The sequence below is a fragment of the Chiloscyllium plagiosum genome, unplaced genomic scaffold (assembly GCF_037043375.1).
Source record: "Chiloscyllium plagiosum isolate Xiang-an unplaced genomic scaffold, Cpla_swu_hap1 HiC_scaffold_10, whole genome shotgun sequence".
Taxonomy (NCBI): Eukaryota; Metazoa; Chordata; class Chondrichthyes; order Orectolobiformes; family Hemiscylliidae; genus Chiloscyllium; species Chiloscyllium plagiosum.
In genome coordinates, this window is record NW_028270148.1 from 44,460,271 (window position 1) to 44,480,119 (window position 19,849).

The following is a 19,849-nucleotide window of genomic DNA, read 5'->3' on the forward strand; positions in this document are numbered from 1 at the left end:
GGTGAGCAATTGTCTAGATATTCAAGCAGTTTGTAATATGTGGATATCTTTCTTATATTTCCTGAAGGCTGTCTACAACTACAAGAAATGTACACTTGCTAGTGGAAGAACATGTTTGCTGACGGAATTCATTTCCTGTGAGGAGAGTGTATCTTGAGATTGGAGAACATGAAGATAAGTGATGAAGGCAGGATATTGCATGTCTATTTGGATTGCTTGTATTTTTAAGGTGTACCTTAAAAGAGGAGAGAGAGATAGTGAAGTGGGAGAGGTTTAAGGAGTGAATTTCAGAGCTCAGGGCCTCGGTAGCTGAAGGAACAGTCACAACCGATGGAGTAATTAAAATTAGAGATGACAATAAATGAAAATGGGGTGGCACGGTGGCACAGTGGTTAGCACTGCTGCCTCACAGCGCCAGAAACCAGGGTTTAATTCCCACCTCACTGTGTGGAGTTTGCACATTCCTCCTGTGTCTGCGTGGGTTTCCTCCGGGTGCTCTGGTTTTCTCCCACAGTCCAAAGATGTGCAGGTTAGGTGAATTTGCCATGCTAAATTGCCCATAGTGTTAGGTGAAGGGGTATGGGTGGGTTGCGCTTTGGCGGGTCGGTGTGGACTTGTTGGGCCGAAGGACCTGTTTCCACACTGTAAGTAATCTAATCTAGTTATATGTTTCATTGAATGACATTCATAACACTCAGTCTGCCTTGGCTCACACAACCTTCCACTCTTCACTTCACTTGTTATGCTTTTTGGCACCTTTCTCAGGGAATCAAAGTAGCTAAAGGTGATAGTTTGCTGGGCAGGATTGATAAGATAGGAAGCTATGTATTAATGAGGTAAGATGTGCACTTAACTCCCTTTTGACACCTGGCATTTGCACAAAAGTGCAACAGGTTGTTTCTCAACATTGAGATTGGTCTTGTCAGAACTTGCATGGGATTCTGCCACATTTCTTGGCATAACCCATGTCATTCAGGTCCCCATAGATATCTACGCATCATGCCAATGCATGGTCATAAGTACAAAGTGAACTTTGCAAGTCTATTGTGTACAAGCCCTAAGTACAAACTCAAGAGTTCACACAATTATTAGGACACCCAAAGATAACAATTCATGTGGAAAATGTGGCCTTCAAATTCCCAGCTCTGAAAGAACTTTGTAAGGCATGTGGCTGAAAAAGCCACTAGCAGAGGGAATGAACTGCAGCAAAGGCTCATACAACTACAGTGAGCTGTGCACTAACCCAAACAGACCATACACAAGGTGCACCTCAAGCTACCAACTGCTATCACACCAGATCAACAAACCATAATGATCAACAAACCATAATGTTCATGATGAGACAAAGACTGGTGAATATATTGCACATTGTCAATCTCATACAAAATATCAATGGCATCACACCATCCAAAGTATTTGCACAAATTTAAATAATTATCTTCAGTATTGTTTAAGAGAGCCATAGGGGAAAACGCTAATATAGTACCCCTTCAAAATACTTGCCCCACATACATGGGAAGCGATTACAAAACTTACTAACACAAAACTGTGAGTATGTGTCAGTTTACCAATTCCAAGTGCAGGGTCAATGGTGCTGCGGTGCAAACACAATTACTCCATTTAGATGTCACCAGCAGATATGCCAGCACTAGTCACAACCCAGTCAGATGTCAGAAACACCACAGAAAAAGCAGCAGACTATTCAATAAACACTTACAGAACTGAATGTGCAAAAAGAATGGGACACCACTGTTCTGAATTAATGGATTAAAATTTCAGCTCTCTTACTGTAGGGAAGGATCAAGAGGAAAATGCTGAACAACTAGCTCAGAACAAAGCCAAAATTTAGAATACCATCTTTTGAGATGAAGAAATGTTTAGGAAGTGGGTGATTTTTGCCAGCTCACAAAGATGAATGATGAGTTGAAAGAGTAAGAAAAGAGGCAAGATGAGTTACAAGCTCTGCATTATCACTTCAATGAAAAGACTGCCAGATTACAGAAAACAGACCAAGCTGAGCCAGAGCAGCTGCAGAAACTTTAGCTTGAGCTCTCAAAGTATTGCTGAAGAAAACGGCAGACCTGCAAATAAAGTTGGAGATCACTCAGGAGCCAGTCCTTCCAAATGTAAATACTCTAGTGAAACAGTTCAAGCAGGACAGAAAAGAAACCAAACAAACACTGAAGTAGCAAATGGATGAGGTCCAGTCTTCAAAGGGCGTTCATCAGGAATTAATAAACTATTATTTTGTTTAAAACAATAAAACACATTACTAGTTACGAAGCAGGCATTGCAGCAAGCCAACTGATATTTGGATGTTTGAAGCTTGCATGGTTTACACCAGACTACCAACCAGGCAGAGTTCAATACTGTATACACAACACATGGAGTCTTTAAATGTGAGCTCTCTTAAAGACAAGATATACACACAACATTCCCTTCCTTTCTTCTAAAAGCAACATTAGCTATTTACGATAATGTGAGCCTACGAGGCTGTCTGTAACATATACATGATTTGCTGAGGTTGTGAGGTGACTGTCTGGAAGTGCCATTGATTGTCATGGTCATTAATGATATTGTATGTCATTATGATTAGATTAGATTCTCTACAATGTGGTAACAGGCCCTTCGGCCTAAGAAGTCCACACCGACCCTCCAAAGAGTAACCCACCCAGACTCATTCCCCTACATTCACCCCTGACTAATGCACCTAACACTATGGGCAATTTAGTGTGGCCAGTTCACCTAACCTGCACATCTTTGGACTGTGGGAGGAAACTGGAGCACCCAGAGGAAACCCACGCAGACACGGGGAGAATGTGGGAAAGTCTCAGCCATATCTAAATAATCATAACGCTCCTTTTTACCATTGATGCTAAGCTTGACGCCAAAACATTTGCCATAAATTAAGAATAGAATCCACATATGATATTTACATTCTATTCCTCACAATAAGAAGGAGGATAGTCTGCCATTTGCTGCACACAATACATCCTTATGAGGATCTCTGATTTATAGTGCATAATTGAAAATGTGAAGTCTTAGAGTCGTTCGCTGAGCTGGTGTAGATTTTCTGCAGACATTTTGTCGCCTCACTAGGTGACATCGTCAGTGTGCCTTTGATACGGTATTGGTGGTCTGTTCCACCTAGTATTTATGTGTCTCCATTTTTTTGGTACTTCTGGTTCTGCATCTGAGTGGTTTGTATATGGAGTCCAGTTCAATGTGTTTATTGATTATTGAGTTCCAGTTGGAGTACCAGGCTTCAAGGAAGTCTCTCCCGTGTCCCTGTTTAGCCTGTGCTAAGATGGTTAAATTGTCCCAGTTGAATTTGTGTCCTTCTTTGTGTGATTCAAAATGAGAGGGGACTGGTCACGTCTGGCAGTAGCAAGTTGATGTTCGTACACTTGTATGGTCAGTTTGCTTCCTGTTTGTCCTATGCAGTGTTTTTCACAGTCCTTGCAGGGTATCTTGTAGATGTTTGTCCTATTGGATGTGGGTGTCTCGTCTTTAACCTTTGTGAGGAGCTGGTGAAAGGTGCCTAATGGTTTGTGGGCCACTAAGATTCCTAGGTGGTCGGGTAGTCATTTCAGATTTGTTGCATAGATATTGCAGGATAGTGCTCTTGGGTTACCCATTTCATTTAAATCCCTTGAATCGGTGTTCCTGTTCTGCCTTCTGGAGTTATGGATTGCTGCTGTCTGTCCTTGCTCATTTAAATAGTGTATTTTGAAAATGCATTTATTTTGCAAAGTTATCAGTAACAAAAATAACTGGTGCAGAATATCCCTGCAATCCATAAAGCATTTAATTGTCTGTAAAGTACCAAGAAACATTCCCATTTCCAATGCTTGCTTTTTCTTTCTTTAATATTGAAATTTGTAACACACCTACCTTCACATACATTCCATATTTGGACTTCACATTTTCATAACATTCTGTTTACTTTCTATCTGCAAATCTACTTTTCATCAAGATAAAATCATTTACATATACATATGGTTCACTAATAATTTGTTTAGTTAGCAATGATTGCTAATTTTATAAATATTGAGATAATTTTGTAAAATATCTACATTTTTATAAAGAAAAGGAATTCAACTTTTCTTTGAAAAGGTTGTAATTCAACTATTTAATCGTAAACACAATCAACTGCCAAGTTCCTTCTGTTGCTATTCTCTAAACTAATCTTAATTCTAGCCTGATAATGTCCTGTCAATTGAGCCTATCCAGACTATCTTTGTTGTGAAATAATCCATTTTTTCCCCAAAAGACATATTACATGTAACTTACATAGCAAAATCACTTTGAAGGAATTTTAAATACTAAAATCTAACAAAACCTAAGAGTTTAAAAATGAAGTACTGAGGCTCTGTCTGTCATCTAAGGTGGACTTAAAGGCCACCAAAACATCATTCAAAGTGCAAGGAAGTTCTCTCATTCTTTAGCACAAATTTTAACCAAAAGTTAAAACAGATAATTGGTCAGTATTTCATTTCCGTTTTAAGAGCTTCAGTGCACAAATTAGCTGGCATGTTTCCTATAATTCTAGTGTCTGCACTTCAAAGGTATTTAATTGCCTATGAAGCAAGTTAAGACATTTTAACGTTATGAGAAGTATTGCATAAAAGCAATTTTTTCTGACTAATGTATAATTCTCACCTTTCAAACTTACCCAATTAAGATCACTCATGTTATCCATAGTCATCTATTGTACGATCTACATAATTTTATTAGATCAATATCAATTAAGCTCCTAAGCAAAATAACAATGGTGAGCTATGATACTATTAGCAAATTTTTCAGTTCAATGCAAATTTAATTGGTACACTCCACAGTATGCTGTCATACTGCCTATCTAGCCAACCAGGAATATACTTTCAGATATTTTTAGATACATATAGTTTCCATAATGCATAGTATTATGAATGTTTGAAAGCATATAAGTTACTACTGTCTGACCTCTAAATAGCCTAAATGTCAGTATAACATCCACAAAAGTAACCAGAATCAATACAGCATGTTTTTAAGTTTTACCTAGGATTGCAACAACTTCGTCATCTTGAATTACTTCCAAGGACCCGGAAACCACAAAACAAAGGTTGTCCACGCTTTCGCCTGCATGGTAAATTAAATCTCCTGGAGCACTATGAATGGTTTGAAACTCTATTGCCAGAGCCCGGAGACAGCCATCGCTTGCAAGTCTAAATGCTGGGTGCTCCTTGAACACTTTGCGGTTTAAGTGGACACAAATGTCTGCTCGCATGTCCTTTGGGCAAATTTCTAGAACCTATAGAGAAATATGCAAATAAAATCAATTTTTGCCTCACAAATTTAGAAATAGCACACTATACTAATTTGTCACACACTGCACATAGAACATCTTGCATTCAAACCAGATGGAACACATTTTCAACAAGTAAATATATCTGCACAGAGCAAACCATTCATTTTTGATATTACTCAATACTAATTAACCTGTGAAAATAAACACCATTAGCAAAATCACATCAATTCTTTCATGATTTTCCACACAATTGCAAAAAAAACTTTCAATATATCAGGGAAATGCTCAGAATCATATAGCAACGATACAATCATTTCAAAAATGCTGTATATTAAATACAAGTTATGAGAAATCATTGTAGCTTGTTAAAAAAGGTTTCAGGGATTCAGAAATGCAATATATAATTAAGTAACATGTTATTCAAGTTTCATACATATAATATGCATAAATATGCATTTGGTGATACAGATCTTGAGTACTGCTGAAAAAGATACATTTTGTCAAAGCTCTTCATCTTTCACTCATCAAGACAACTGGCAAGAAATACAGATGTAAAGAAAATCCAATATTTATCACTGTTTAAGAAGACAGTCCTGCTTGTGTGGCAAGTGAACTCTGACTGGTGAGGGATTGCCATGAACATTGAAATAGAACAATACAGCGCAGAACAGGCCCTCGATTTGCGCTGACCTGTGAACTAATCTAAGCCCATCCCCCGACACGATCCCATCGTCATTCATATGCTTATCCAAGGACTATTTAATGCCCCTAATGTGGCTGAGTTAACTACATTAGCAGGTAGGGCATTCCATGCCCTTACCACTCTCTAAGTAAAGAACCTTCCTCTAACATCTTTCTTAAACCTATCACCCCTCAATTTGCAGCTATACCCCCTGATACAAGCTGACGTAATCATCTTAGAAAAAGGATTCTCACTGTCCACTCTATCTAATTCTCTGATCATCTTGTACATCTCTATTAAATCCCCCCTTAGCCTTCTTCTTGCCAATGAGAACAGGTTCAAGTCTCTCAGTCTTTCCTCATAGGACCTTTGCTCCAGACCAGGCAACATCCTGGTAAATCACCTCTGCACCTTTTCCAATGCTTCCAAATCCTTCCTGTAATGGGACAACCAGAACTGTACACAATATTCCAAGTGAGGCCGCACAAGCATTTTGAACAGTTGCAGCATGACATCACGGCTCCAGAACACAATCCCTCTATCAATAAAACCTTACACACTGTATGCCTTCTTAACAGCGCTATAAATCTGGGTGGCAACTTTCAGGGATCTATGCACATGGACACCAAGATCCCTCTGTACATCCACACTACTAAGGATCTTTCCATTGACCCATTATTCTGCCTCCCTGTTATTCTTACCAAAATGAATCACCTCACAATTATCTGCATTGAACTCCATTTGCCACTTCTCAGCCCAATTCTGCAGTTTATCCAAATCCCCCTGCAACCTGCAACATTCTTCCACACTGTTCACCACTCCACCAACTTTAGTATCATCTGCAAACTTACTAACCCATCCACCTCTGCTTACATCCAAGTCATTTATAAAAATGACAAACAGCAGTGGTCCCAAAACAGATCCTTGTGGCACACCACTAGTAACTGGACTCCAGGTTGAATATTTTTCATCATCCACTACTCATTGCCTTCTTACAGAAAGCCATTTTCTAATCCAAACTGCTAAATCATCCTCAATACTATGCCTTCACATTTTCTCCAATAGCCTACCATGTGGAACCTTATCAAAGGCTTTACTGAAGTCCATGTACACCATGTCAACTGCCCTACCCTCGTCCACATGCTTGGTCACCTTCTCAAAAAACTCAATGAGGTTTGTGAGACACGACTTGCCCTTGACGAAACCAGGTTGACTATTTCCAATCAAATTATTGCTTGCCGGATGAATATAAATCCTCTCTATTATAATCCTTCCCAAAACTTTTTCTACAACAGACCAACAAGCACCAGTTAGATGAAGACTGACAGTGAACTCCTAAACAGGCCTAAAGTCAACAGTTTGATTCTGAAAAGTGTCCGCTATTTTGGATTATACTGGAAGGGTAAGGTATCTCCCTAGGTTGAACTAAGTGAAGCTACAATGCAGCAGTAACATGAGTAGCATTTGCCATTAACAAAATGCTACCATTAAGCCAAAAAGGCTTTCAGACTATCACACAAATGAGCAATGTCAGTGTCAATGTATTGTTTGGATTTTGGGCTGGACAGATCCCTCTGTCAAACTGTTTCCTTCACCTGTTCACAACAAAAAAGGTACTGACCCTACACAAACCAGCCTGTATGAAAAAAATTCAGAACAATGTGTCCAAACTTAAATGCAATTCAGCAATTAGACAGCATTTGCTAATTCACGCAGAGTGAGCTAAGAATAATGCTAACAATCAATTTATGACTGTCAGTCAAGCTCGCAGTGACATGTGCATACTGGAAGCCACATGGTGCATGGTAGTATCCCTACCCCTGAACATAGAGACTTGGGTTCGAGTCCCACCTGCTCCAGAGGTGTGTAATAGCATCCCTGACCAAGTTGATTAGAAAAAAGTTTGAATTAAAAATAATTAAAACACAGGCTCCTTTGCAGACAAAAGTAACATGTACACACATTGTGCCTGTTACAATACAATGAAATAGATGAAACTCATCCTTGCATTCATTCTCAGCTTTGATCAGAGTCAATCCACTTGGTTTAAAATTAAACAAAAATTGGCAGTTTACCATCACTCATCAACTAACTGGCACATTTTCCATGGCAATGCTTCTACCAATGAGTCCACTTGCCAACCATTTAGCACTCTTTTCTCATATAGTACAAAGTGTTGTTTACCTTTACATTGATACTTTTGTGCATTGTCCTAATCTGTTGAGGACAAAAAGCTTCAATAAAATGTGTATTTTTCAGCAATATATATTTTATTGGTCTGTAGGGAGAATCAGCTTCAATGTGCAGCTGAGAATTTACCACTAATTTGTGCTCTCTTAGTATTGTTTCAGCAAAAAGGTTCTGTTAATCATAACAATACTGTCTGCATCACAGCAAACTTGAACAGGACAACATAAAGTCATGCAAGATATGAAAAGAAATACTATATTTCCACAAAAACAAAGCATTGAAAATAAATTCTGAATGTTGTCCGAGGACTTCAAACACAAAATGGTGGAATGGGACGCTGATACTAAAATGAAAAGGAAAATGCTTCCAGCTTCTGTTCAGTTTTGCTTAATACATTCACAAATGATTTGGAGATGCCACTGTTGGACTATCACCTGATGAAGAAGCGTCACTCCGAAAGCTAGTGTGCTTCCAATTAAACTTGTTGGACTATAGCCTGGTGTTGTGTGATTTTTAACTACATTCACAAAAGTAGCCAGCAACTTAGATGCAAGACGTTTTGATTTATTCAGGATGTACATTCTAGAAATGAGTTACAACTAAAGAAAAATCAATAGTTACAAGTGAAACCTGTGCAATCTTGGAGCCACACTTTAACTATGTAGTTTGCAACAGCATATACAACAACATATTTGGTTTGAGACTTCAGTGTGTTTCCATGAAATACTAAGCCATCCTCGCTGAATATCCAGAGTTCCTACTTGCCTTGATATAAAATGGACATCTAAATGCATCTTAGGAGACAAATAATTGGAAGGGTCAGGAATTCTTTAGTCCAGTAATTACAGATCCTAAGGCTTAATGCATGGGAAGAAAAACATGAGTTATTGTGGTGCCTATAAGGGCTGAATGTCAGGATAACGATATTTTTGCAAGATTGCACTGGCTTGAGTAATTTCACTTGAGTAATCAAACAGATGAATGCATGGCTCAAAGATTAGTGTGTGAGAACTGGATTTTGATTCACATGGCACTGGCAGCAGTACTGAGGATAACAGTTGCTGCATCATAGAGTCTTAGAGTCATACAGCACGGAAACAGATCCTTTGGCCCAACTTGTCCATGGCGACCAAGTTTCCTAAATTTAACTAGTCCCACTTTTCTGCATTTGGTCTGTAGGCCCCTAAACCTTTCCTATCCATGTAACTGTCCAAATGTCTTTTCAAAGTTGTAGGGATGGGCACAGGAGTTTCTGGTATTCCGAGCTAGCTTGTTGGAGCACCGATACGATGAGACTTTCCCCAGATAGCCAGAAAGTTCTGCTGAGGAGGAGGAAAACAAGACAATTTGGTTGCTGATCATGGTCAGGGACAGGAGGGTATAGCTACAAATGAGGCAGGTATTGGGACCAGAAAGATAGAAATGGAGAGTCTCAGCTCTTGAAATTGTCCAACAGTTTTGTGGTTCTTGCAGTTTGAGTGTATGAGAATGGGGCCTGTAAGATGTACACGCGAACTGACCATGACACCATGTTCAAATGGGGGGAACAAATAGGAATATTGTGCTCATAGGAGAGAGTATGGTCAGTGACATAGATAGTTCTCTACAGCTGATAACATGAATCCAGACTGTGTTACCTGCCTAGTGCCAATGTTCAGGATGTCAGCTGGAGGTACTTACAATGGGAGGAAGAGGATACAGTTGGCATGGGTCCCAATACGAGTAGGATTGAGATTCTGTTTAGGGATTATGAGCAGCTACAGGCTAATTTAGAAAATTGAAGTTCAAAGGTAACAATCCCTGGATTATTCTAGAAGGGTCCCTGCAGATTAAAAAATAGCTAGTATAACATGTTTATTTTTTTAAAAAAGGGAAGGTAAGCGGCAGGAAATTCTAAGTCAAGCAGCTTTATATCTACCATAGGGAAATTATTATAATCCATTTTGAACATTCTATAGCAAGATGCTTAGAAAATCATAATGTGAGCAGAGTCAACATGGCTTTGTTAAATGGATATCAGTTTCCTAATTATTAGTTTTCTTTTAGGAAGGAGCAAATAATCTCTGGATTATTACCCCAGTCACAAGCAAAGTAAATAAGATCAGAGGAATGAATGCATGGCTCAAAGACTGGCGTGTGACAACTAGATTTTGACTCACATGGCACTGGCAGCAGTACTGAGGATAGCAGTTTCTGCATCATAGAGTCTTAGAGTCATACAGCATGGAAATACTAGGCAAAAGTGAGGACTGCAAATGCTGGAAATCAGATTCTAGATTAGAGTGGTGCTGGAAAAGCACTGCAGGTCAGGCAGCATCCAAGGAGTAGGAAATTCGACGTTTCGGACAAAAGCCCTTCATCAGGACTGAAGACAGTCCTGACGAAGGGCTTTTGCCCGCATGTCGATTTTCCTACTCCTCGGATGCTGCCTGACCTGCTGTGCTTTTCCAACACCACTCTCACCCAGCATGGAAATACGTCCTTTAACCCAGCTTGTTCATGTCAACCAAGTTTCCTAAACTGAACTAGTCCCATTTTCCTACATTTGGCCCATATCCCTCTAAACCTTTCCTATCCATGTACCTATACAAATGTTTTATCAAAGTTGTAAGTGTATTCACCTCCACCACTTACTTTGGGAGCTCATTCCATATATCCACAGCCTCTGTGTGAAAAAATTGCCCCTCAGGCTCCTTTTAAACCTATCACCTCTCACTGGGATGGGCCAAGTATTCTGATAAGTCATAGAACCAGGATTGCAGAAATCATTTTAAAATAAATAGTGGGAGAAAGGGATTGCGTGAGAGATCCTGGTAACGAAAAACCCAAGACAGGATTCATCAATAACTTCTTGGTAAAGGAGCACTAGGTGACAGTGTCATAACAGGATAGAACTTTATGTTCAGTTTGAAGGGAGAAATAATAGTTGAGGACTAGTATTTTAAATCTCAAAAAAGAATTATAAGGCATGAAGGTAAAGTTAGTTAAACTGAACTGGGAAATTATGTTAAATGGTAGGACAGTTGTGATGGGAAGGCACACTTTTAAGGAGATACTTAATACCTCTCAGCAAAGATTAATCCCAGTGAGAAAGATAGACTCTTTAAGAAAGATGTATTATCAGTGTTGAAATAAGAAAGTTAAGAGTAGTATCAAATTCAAAGAAACACTGTAAACATCAGCAAAGAATTTTGGCAGCAGTCAGAAGATTGATCAGATTTTAAGAGCCAGCAAAGAACAACTAAAAACCAAATAGAGGGACAAAGTAGAGTATGAGAGAAATCAAGTTCATAACATGAAAACAATAGTTATTGCAACAATTATTTAGTTTAACAATTATTTAATTTGAAAAAGAGTAAGTCAAGCTTGTATTGGTCCTCTAGAGGGAGACACTGGGGAATTGATCATGGAAACAAGGAAGGAATAGAGGCACTCAACAGTTATTTATGTCTGATTTAATTGTAAAAGATTAGATTTAGATTAGATTTAGATTACTTACAGTGTGGAAACAGGCCCTTCGGCCCAACAAGTCCACACCAACCCGCTGAAGCATAATCCACCCAGACCCATTCCCCTACATTTACCCCTTCACCTAACACTACGGGCAATTTAGCATGGCCAATTCACCTAACCTGCACATTTTTTTGGATTGTGGGAGGAAACCGGAGCACCCAGAGAAAACCCACGCACACACGGGGAGAACGTGCAAACTCCACAGAGAGAGTCGCCTGAGGTGGGATGTAGAAAACTTCCCCATTTTATTTGCAGATCAGGAGGTAAACAGGAAGGAGGAACATAAAACAATCACCATGACCAGGTAAAGGTGCTGGAAAATCTTTTAGAACCAAAGGCTGACAAATCCCCAGACCCAAATGGTCTGCATCCTAGAATATTGAAAAAGTGGTTTTCGAGATAATAGGTGGAATTATTATAAATTTACAAATTTCCTGAGATTCCAGAAGTGTCTCAGATGATTAGAAAATAGCTAATATAACATCAGAAAGCTGGAAGTCAAGCATCTTTATATCTATCATAGGGAAATTGCTATAATCCATTATGAACATTATATAGCAAGATGCTTAAAAAAATCATGATGTGATCAAAGTCAATCTGACTTTGTTAAATGGAAAGCAAGTTTCCCTAATTAGTAGTTTTCTTTTAGGAGGGAACATGTTAGGTGAGTAAAGGAGAACTTGTTGATTAAAAAAGCATTTGATAAGCTGGCACATAAGATGCTATTATTTAAAAGCACATGCTGTAGTAATATATTAGCTGATAATTAATTGGTTAGCCAACAGGAACATTACGTATAAATTAGTCTTTTTTGGCTGGTCAAGCTCTATCCAGCGGAGTATCACAGTCATGTATTTACAATCTACATCAAAGGCTTGGATAAAACTGTGGAATGTATGACAGCTAAACTTACAGATGACACCAAGATAGAAAAGAAAGTTTATTGTTGATAGGCGGTAGAGAGTCTGCAAAGAGATTTAGACAGGTTAAGTGGAGTGGGCAAAAAATTGGCAGATGGAATATAATATGCAAAAATGCCAACTTGTTCAATTTGGCAGCAAGCATAGAAAGGCTGTATAATATTTAAATGGGAGAGAAATAGTAGATTCAGTGTAACAAAGTGATCTGAGTACATGAATCACAAGAAGGCAGCTTCCAGCAACAGCCAGTGATTAGGAAGGCAAATGGTATGTTGTTTATTGTAATAGGAATGGAATAAACAAAAGGCAGGTTCTACTGCAGTTGCACAGCACTTAGTGAGACACATTTGGAATACTGTGGACAGTTCTGGACTCCTTAACAGAAATTAGATACGAATAGCATCGAACTAGTTCGGCCAAGGTTCATTTACTCATTCCAAAGATGAAGACTTTCATAGTTGCAGGGAAAGAATCAACAAATGTCAGGGTTGCAGGGAAAGAATCACCAAATGCTGCTACTATCTAAATGGCCAATCAATGGCTGTCATACTTAGCAGGTCGTATTGCGAGCTTCACCTGTGTGGTTCCACCGGTGGCTTCCACACTTACGGAATACCTATCCTTTCAAGGGAAATCCATTGCCCCAAGAATGCATCCAGGCATTTTGAGGGTTGGAATGCAGGTCAGAGGCACCCTGGAATGTCAAAGGATGGAGCAGCCATGGTAACTACAAAAGAAGTGGGTACACACCTGGAGTCTGTGATGTGGCTACAGAACAGTTTGATATTGAGGGAATGGAGGCCTTTCCTACACATGGATCTCACTGGCCAGTCACGAGGTGCCTTGATAGGTGCAAATCATGATCCCTTGAATGTGGGTAATCCAATGATGAAGGTGGAATGAAATGCCTTTGGCCTGATAACATTGCATCTGGCCTCAGTGACCAACAAGTACAATGGTGACCGTTTGCAAGATGCCACCAAGGTCTGCAGCTAATACTCAAAAGGAACCAGAAGCAAAGCAGCTCAAGGTCATAATGACTTTGATAGCCTCTGGCAGGTTAGCTGAGGACACAGATCTCTCCATGACCATTTGTTTAAGGGATCACAGTCTTCTGGAGCACTGATTCTGAGTCAGCTACAGGTAGCTTATCTTCAGCTGCATTCAAGGTTTGGTCTTAGCTACTTTCTAACCTGTTTCCTCTCCCCTGCCTTCCTGATGTTTAGGTTTCTGCTCTTCATGCAAAGGTATTGCCACCTTAGCATCACGGAATCCAATCTCTGACAGTCATATTCCCCAGTGCTAAGCACAGCTTTTTTTTCCTGAGCACATAGCCTCATATTGATCCAATGTCAGCGATGTGATGACTCCATTCAAAGTATGGGCACTGAATGCCCGCTCTTCCTATCACCTGTTCAATGCCAAGATACTCCCTCACCAAGTACCAGTTCCTCTTTGTCCCATTGACCTTCTGTTGAGTGTGGAGACATGCTGTGTGGAAGCTTCAGTTAGCTCTTTGCCCACCTCCCTTTAAATGATCAATTTCTTAAGCTGTGGAAGCCTGTACGGCCTTTTAAACATTTAAACTATTGCATTGAAAACATTTTAACAGTTTTGTTTGGCCATTATTGGGAGGAAATAAAATTCCTGTCCTGCTCTCCAGTATTACCAACACCCAGCCTGACCATGATGATTAAAACCAGCACCAAACTGACATGCTATAGCGCCGGCTTGTTTGACAAGCCACTACACTATTTCTGCCCTTGATTTCCTTGATTTCAGAATAATGTTGGGGAGATTTTGCTACAAAGGCATAAAATTGCTCTATCTATAGGTTTCAACTTGAATTTGAATCTAAATTCACTATTTCTTTGTGAACTGCTCTAATTTTTAAAAACAAACTCAATAACTAACATTTATGGGACTTCATATTGTGCATGTTTGTTGTTCAGGTCAAGCTGAAAACTTACATTGCACTGATGTTAGCCCCAAATATAACTGGAATGTACATGGTAAAGGAAACTTAAAAGGAAAGTATTGAAAGAAGAACACGACTTCACGATGTTATTCCCGAGATCCAAAGGCTTAAAATGAATTAAAATTTTAATCACTGAACTACAACACATATTTTCTGCTTTGCTGACAGTTAATGAGCACAGAGCAGAAATGTGAAGAGGCAATATTCACAGTTCAACTTTGCACTTGAAAGGGAGTCTCCACAGAATTCAAATCTCTATTAAGCAACTACAAAGGAGCAGCTGTTCTTTTACGCAGTCACACTTCAATAGAAGAGCCAAAAACCACCAAACTGAATCAAAATCAACTCTCAAAACATCAACCATAAATTATTACAAGCCAGTCAATATTGGACAGGAAACTAACATATTATTCTTTCACATTTAACCATTATCTAACAAGAGTGGTATAATGTATCATTCAATTATTTTTATGGCATGTTGTGCAATCCATTTTGAGTAATCTGTGTAAGCAGCATAAAATTTGTATTGCTACTTACTGCATCTGGAACAAATTTGCAAAGTAGAATTTTCAATGGAATATTCATCATGTCAGACTTAGACATGGTACTTTGAGGTGTTCAATTAGAGAAGGAACATAAATCTTTACAAAGTAACAATCAGATCTTCCACTAATGGCACTGCCACAGGATGGCAGACCTTAAGCTGTCTTGTAGCAAGTCCAGCTTCTCTTGTACTAGAAACTGACTATTCCTTCTTACTGTCACATGTTCTTTCACTACATATTCAAAGCTATCTCCTTTTTTAAAAAAATACAAGATAGTAAGCAATATATAGCAGAGAAAGACTTCTGGGATCTAGAGGAATGTGGACTTGGAATTCCGATTGGCAGGCAATGAGTTGCACGAACCAGGTGAAAACAAGAGGATGAGGCCTGGGAGAGTGCTGAGCAAGAGCTGATGACTGATGTAATGTGAAGTACATCTGAACACCAACGGAATGGAGCTTGGGAAACAAAAAGCACAAGCTCAGCTTCAACCCATACCTCAAGGAGGATTACCACGTGAACAAATTTATTGGTGTAGGATGAGTAATTTTACAGTTACGTTTAGTTTTTGCTAGGGATTGAAGTATTAATGCTAAATGTTTTTATGTGTTTACTCCCTGTTTGTTTCTAAATAGGTCCATCAGATCTTTTACATCTACCTTAATAGATGATCAGACACTTTATTTAACAATACATGTCAAATGCAGAACTTTTATACGAGTTATTTTTTAATAATTAATCATTTTGACTTGAAGAAATAAGTGAGGAATAAAGTTATACCTGTATTCTGTTTGAGCGTACTTAGGTGTCAGGAAACAAGCCAAATGGCCGAGGCCTAAGCTAAGTTTTATGGTCTTATAGTTGCTATTATAGCTGAAGCTAATATACACTTGGGCTAACACGTGAGAATATTTCGAGGTATAAAAACGTTTACTCAAAGTCACATACATGTTTTAAGAAGTTTCATTTTGTAACTTAAAGCATGTAACACACCTATATGTATGGTTATCTTTCACTGTAATTTAAATTTTTTCCAAGCATTCACAGCTGTTATGGAGTCATACATCTTCTTGTCATTAAAAGATATTGATAAGTTTTGGAAAATATTCAGATGCATTGGTTGGGATACTTGAGGTGATAGTTAATCACTAGGAGGTGACACTCGTGCAGATGCAAAAATTGTTCACTGGTGCCACCTTAACTTGGTAAAGTTTAGTTGGTCAAGTTGGTAAGTAATGAGGGGAGAGCTGTTATAAAAGGGATAGTCTTATCAAGTAATTGGCATGTCAAAGCATGAAACTAAAAACAGCAGGAAATGTTATTCAGCAAGATGACCATTCCTCTTAATGAAATCAATCAGGAGTCAGCCAGACATCACCTGGCTAATCCAAAATTGATCGTGAACAGAACGTGCAAGCTCATGCGTTAATAAACCAATTAGAACTCAGGCTGTGTCTGATTATGAACAGAGGTGGTGGCTAGCCACAGTTAATAAATGATGATTCTTAATGGGTTTGCACACAAAAAGGAAGACCAAAGGAAGAAGGAGAACTTTAGTCAACAGACAAGAACAAGGGACCTGTGCCCAATCAACCTTTGTAGCAAAGTGGCATTCCAGAGGGAATCTTTCATATTTGTTATGATAAACACTATAAATTCTGCAGGATTTGTGAAAACATTTGTACCTGGAATGGATCTTCTAAATAATCAAGACTGGGAAATATTTAGACTTGTTCTCTCAAATTCACTCGATGACTGTCCATGACTTTACAAACATATGAAACAGGAGCAGAAGTAGACAGTTTGCCCCCTCAAGCCTGCTCCACTATTCATTAAGATCATGCTGATCTATTTGAGTTTCCAATTCCACATTCCCATCTACCCTCAATAACCTTTGCCTAACAAACATCTATCAACCTCTGCCTTACAAATATTCAATGACCCCCATCGCCACCTCTTTTTGAGGCACAAAGCTCCAAAGGTGCATAATCCTCTGAAAGAAAACATCTCTCCCCAACTTTGTCCTAAAGGTTAACCTCTGATTTTGAAAAAGTGCCTCCTAATTCTTGACTCACCCGCAAGAGGAAATGTCCTATTCATGTTCACTTTGTCAAGACTTTTCAGGACCTTAAGCACTTCATTTGAACCACCTCTCACTCTTCTAAACTCCAGTGAAAACAAATAAGCCTGTCCAACCTTTCCTCATTAGATTACCAACTCTCTGCAGGTATCATTATAGTAAATCGCCTCTGAACTGCTTCCAATGTATTTACTTACATTCTTCCATGCAGAAGGAGAACAAAACTACATACAATTTTGCAATTAAACTTAAAGTGAACCCTAAATTCTCACACTTAAACAATACAGTTCTCCCTGAGTACACCACCAGAATGGCAAAATGCATTACATACTCAAGTCCTAGAGTGGCGTTTGAACCTATGACCCAAATCTAAAGATCCGAACACCACCAACAGAAGATTGCATTATGTCAAAAAATTCTAAAGAACCACTAGAAAAGATCAGTGTGTGTTCTTTTCAGTTTCTGTACCTTTTCTGTATCAATTCCTTTCGACATTGACCAAGTAGAAACAATGTAGTCCATGACACGCTCACTGAGGCCTTTGGGCACCTGATAAAGCTTCAAAAAATCTCGGACACAGTTCAACATCTCATGATATCTGTTGCTATTCGCGTACATTTGCTGGAAGATCGTCGTCACGTTACCAAAGATGGTTGCATACAGGAGAGCTGCAAACAAGAAAAGAACAGAGCAGATGTTATCTCCACATTAACAGCTACAAAATGAATGTAAAGCCAGTGTTGAAGAAAGAGCAACAGGTGCAATTTTTTTCCATTTTCAGTGAAAATGTTTTGTCGATTGAGGTTTATGGCTCCCGTTACACCACTGCTCAGAACTACATTTCTCACAAAATCTTCACTCTTTACCCTATCAGTTATACAACTGGGCTATTTAAAACTTTAATTATAATTGACTCAGGCCTTACAAACATATAATATAGGTACAGAAGTTGACCATCTGGTCCCTTGACCCTGCTCCACCATCCAATAAGATCATTGCTGACATGTTTGTGTTGAATTCCACATTCCCACCTACCCCTGAAAACTTCTGATTTTCCTGTCTAACAAGAATCTGCCTACTGCTGCCTTTCTCAGGGCATCACGTGGCTGGAGGTATGGAAGTCCTCACCATCATTGGAACCTTATGTCATTCATGCTACTAGCACTATGCTTAAAGCCCAGCTGCAAACCATTTCAAATGTTGCAAGTCAAGGACTGGCCCTCATGCTATAGCACTCGACCATGATCCCCGAGGACATGGCCCAGAGGAAAGGAGATCTCACTCCCTGCCTCATGGACAGGGAGCTGGAGCTCTTGGTGGTTGGGTGATGGAGAGAAGGGCAATTTTTCTTTCAGCTGCAGATAGCCACTGGAAGCCACACCCTTAGACCAAGTCAGCGCCAAAGTCAATGAGTACGGTATAGGGTAAACCAGCAATGTGAAGTAAACAGCGGCAGGCTGCCTACAAAACAGTGCAAAGTGACTGAGTACAAAAAAAGCAAGCTAAGAGCTGTAAAAATTATGGTGTACAAATAGATAAGATGTGTGCGTGTGTGTGTCTGTACACAAAAGGACTTGGCAGATGCATGCAAATCATAGGTGTCCCTGAGCTCCAAAGTAAAATGTTGAAGGGCTGAAGTGGTTTGTGAGTTGTCCTGAGTCCAGTCATGATAATGAGGTGAGGCTGGTGGTTTGTCAATGTCAATTTGCATGGATGATGGGTAAATGGGGTTGGTAAGCCATGGAGCATACAGGGCCATTGATGTGAAGAAACAGTTGGGTGATGACTGGCACAAACAGGTTAGTGATATCTACTGTCCTTCATGGGGAAGGAAAGCTTCCCAACATTATGTGTAAACAGCCAAACTACAAATTTAATGCTCTTGTTCTGGATCTTTCAAACTAGGTTTCTAGGTAATCGAAGATGGAGAATGGGAAAAAATTGTGGCTGTTCGCGCTGCTCCTTTTTTTGAGGTATTTTAGATGTTGAAGGGGATTGCCTCAAATTCCAGGAGTGGTAATTACTGTTTTACATGGAATTGCATTTTTTTGGATCTTTGGGGAAAAAAGATCAGAACAACGGCACTTTTAAAAGGAGGAAGACAGACAAAAGGCAGTGACCACATGGTCAGTGAAGGAGAGAGAGATAAAAAAAACCTACACTGCTAACTGACGCAGCAGTGAGTCTGCACAGTTACTGCATTTGCTGTTTGAGTTCATGTATCTCTGGACATGGAAGTGTGTCTAAAAAAATTAACACACAGCAACATTCACAGCTGACTTTGGAGGAACCAGTGTGGGGGAGCTCACAGCACAGGAACAGGTAAGTGCATAGTTTTTAACATGTAACCCTGCTGTAAGTCAACAGTAGTGAGTACAGTGGGTTCTTTCTTGATTATATGTTTTATTGAGATCTGTCTCTTGATTAAATTTTAAAAATATAAACCATAACTACTAAGTTAGCCTGCAGCACTGGTTTTTAGAGCAAAAAGACAGTTCTATTTTCAGGGTCTGCAGATTGTGAAGGAGAAAGATGGCACTTAGTAGAGTGATATGCTCTTCCTGACAGATGTGGGAATTTAGAGAGGGCTTCCATGATTATATCTGCAGGAAGTGTCTTTGGTTATGAATCCTGTCAGATCGCATGGATCGATT

General features: G+C 39.3%; 1 protein-coding gene across 1 annotated transcript in view; it reads right to left on the reverse strand.

Annotated features, from left to right (window-relative positions):
* The window catches only part of kcnh1a (potassium voltage-gated channel, subfamily H (eag-related), member 1a), a 284,348-nt gene that overhangs the window by 171,948 nt on the left and 92,551 nt on the right, over positions 1-19,849 (reverse strand). Inside the window, exons 8-9 of the mRNA XM_043695750.2 lie at positions 17,664-17,863; positions 5,038-5,290 (exon numbers count right to left, since the gene is read on the reverse strand). Coding sequence (XP_043551685.1) covers positions 5,038-5,290; positions 17,664-17,863 — 453 coding nt within the window. The remainder of the gene's footprint in view (positions 1-5,037; positions 5,291-17,663; positions 17,864-19,849) is intronic.